General features: G+C 47.3%; 1 protein-coding gene across 1 annotated transcript; it reads right to left on the minus strand.

Annotated features, from left to right (window-relative positions):
• Window positions 1-698: 698 nt before the first annotated feature.
• LOC138907938 (uncharacterized) lies at window positions 699-1,886 on the minus strand. The gene is made up of 3 exons (XM_070198565.1): window positions 1,642-1,886; window positions 1,242-1,449; window positions 699-1,199 (listed from the first exon to the last, which is right to left on the minus strand). Exons 1-3 carry the CDS (start codon window positions 1,884-1,886, stop codon window positions 699-701), a joined length of 954 nt encoding a protein of 317 aa, XP_070054666.1.
• Between the last annotated feature and the right edge of the window lie 802 nt (window positions 1,887-2,688).

Raw genomic sequence — 2,688 nt, forward strand, 5'->3', positions numbered from 1 at the left:
ACTTCCAAACTAACCGATACACATCCGAAATCATCCCGAGCCCCTCGGGACCTCAACCAAAAATACCAACAAGTCATATATCAACATACCAACTTAGTCGAACCTTCGAATCACTCAAAACAATACCAAATTATCAAATTGCCCTCGGATTTAAGCCTAAGAACTTCTAAATTTTCAAATTCGGCAACCGATGCCGAAACCAACCAAACCACGTCCGAATGACCTCAAATTTTGCACACACATCACAAATGACACTACGAACCTACTCCAACTTCCGGAATTTCATTCCGACCCCGATATCAAAATTTTCAACTACCGGCCGAAATCGCCAAATTTCCAATTTCACCAATTCAAGCCTAATTCTACCACGGACCTCCAAATCACATTCCGGACGCACTCCTAAGTCCAAAATCACCTAACGGAGCTAATAGAACCATCAGAATTCAAATCTGAGATCGTTTATGCATAGGTCAACATCCGATTGACTTTTCTAACTTAAATTTTTACTTAAGAGACTAAGTATCTCAATTCACTCTGAAACCACTCCGGTCCCGAACCAACAAACCCGATATAACACAATATAGATGAATAACATAAAAAGAAGTAGAAATGGGGAAAATGGGGCTATAACTCTCGAAACGACCGGTCGGGTCGTTACATCCTCCCCCTCTTAAACATACGTTCGTCCTCGAACGAGTCTAACAGGAGAACATACCTAAAATCACAGCATATGAAGCAATAGCATCTGGCCTGGCTAGGAAGGCATAGAAACGGGCCTGACCACCCTCTGATCTGCCTCCCCCTCTCGAGCGACCCAAAGCTGACTGGGCTCCACCCCTAGGTGGCTGAACTCCACCCCTAGCTGGCTGAGCGGGTGGTAGAGCAACTGGTGCTGGTGCCGTTGGCCGAGTACTCCGCTGCGCAGTCCCACCCAACAGCCTAGGGCAATATCTCGCAATGTGACCAAAATCCCCACACTCGAAATAACCCCTCATCTGACGAAACGGTTGCTCCTGATGCCTAAAAGAATTACCCGATGATACCTGAGCGGGCAAGGCATAATAAGAACCATGTGTTGGCAATGCACTGAATGATGACTGACTCTGCTGAAACTGGTCCTGCTGAAATTGACCTCCCTGAGGAGCACCACTGAAACCACCCTGACCACGAGGCCTCTTAGCCTCCCTCTCGGTCCTCTCCTAACCTCAAACTATCTCAATCTGTCGAGCAATGTCGACAACCTCATCAAAGGTAACCCCAGATACTCTTTCCCTGGTCATAAGCCATCGAAACTGAAAACCGAGGCCATCTATAAACCTCCTGATCCTCTCTCGGTCTGTGGGAACCAACCAGATCGCATGACGAGCTAACTTGGAGAACCGCATCTCATATTGTGTAACAGATATCTCACCTTGGCAAAGCTGCTCAAATTGCCTGTGCAACTCCTCTCTGCGGGACTCAAGTACAAACTTCTCCAGAAAAAGAACGGAGAACTGCTGCCAAGTAAGGGGTGCTGCGCCAACAGGCCTACGCCTCTCGTAAGTCTCCCACCATCTGAGTGCAGCCCCAGAAAACTGAAAGGTAGTGAATGAGACCCCACAAGTCTCCAAAATACCAGCACTACAGAGTATCCTCTAATACCTATCCAAGAAATCCCGAGCGTCCTCTCTCTCTATGCCACTGAAAGGTGGCGGTTGGAGTCTCCCAAACCTCTCCAACCTATGCTGATCATCCCCAGGCATAGCAGGAACCACATAATCATGTGCAGCTGTAACTAACTGGGTTGGTGGTGTCTCCGGGGTCTGAAGTCCTTGAATAACTTGCTCGGGTGTGCGAGCGACGGGAGTCTGAATGCCTCCCCCAGCCCGAGAAGTGGCTGCGGCCATCGAAATAGAGACCGCCTGAGCAAGGCCGGTACACGCTGTCAGAATTTGAGATAGGGCCTCCTGAAGGCCAGGAATCACAATAGGCACAGGTGGTGCCTGAGCTGGCGCATCAACAACTGGAACATGGTCCTGATCTGGGACAACCGGTGGATCTGCAGGTACTGCCCCAGCTGCTGAACGGGCTGCACCTCTGCCCCTACCACAGCCTCTACCACGGCCTTGACCTCTCGCGGCCTGAACTGGTGGCTGACCCTCTTGACCGGTAGCACGAGTCCCCACCATCTGTGAGAGAATAAAATACAGATGTTTAGTTACTAGAATACATAGAACGCACGATAAGAATAAAAGAATGTGAAATTTTCCTAAAGGTTCTGCAGCCTCTCGAAGATAAGTACAGACGTCTCTGTATCGATCCGCAAGACTCTACTAAACCTGCTCATGACTCGTGAGACCTATGTAACCTAGGCGCTGATACCAACTTGTCACGACCCAAAATCTGACCATGGTCATGATGGTGCCTATCGTGTTACAAGGCAAGCCTACTTCCCAAAATATTTCTACTAAACCGATTATAAGAATTTAATAAAATATTTCAACATTTGAATTTCTCATAAACTGAATCAACTCTAAATATAATATTAGAAATACGGAAATGAGTCCCAAACATCGGGGTGTCACTAAGTCATGAGCATCTAAATCTATGAACTAAGAAATAAAACTGTCTAACTATCAATACAAACCAAAAGAAGAAATGATAAAAGGAGTAACAAGGTCATGCGGACGCTAGCAGCTACCTTGCAAT

This window comes from Nicotiana tomentosiformis, chromosome 3 (assembly GCF_000390325.3).
Source record: "Nicotiana tomentosiformis chromosome 3, ASM39032v3, whole genome shotgun sequence".
NCBI classification, from domain to species: Eukaryota; Viridiplantae; Streptophyta; class Magnoliopsida; order Solanales; family Solanaceae; genus Nicotiana; species Nicotiana tomentosiformis.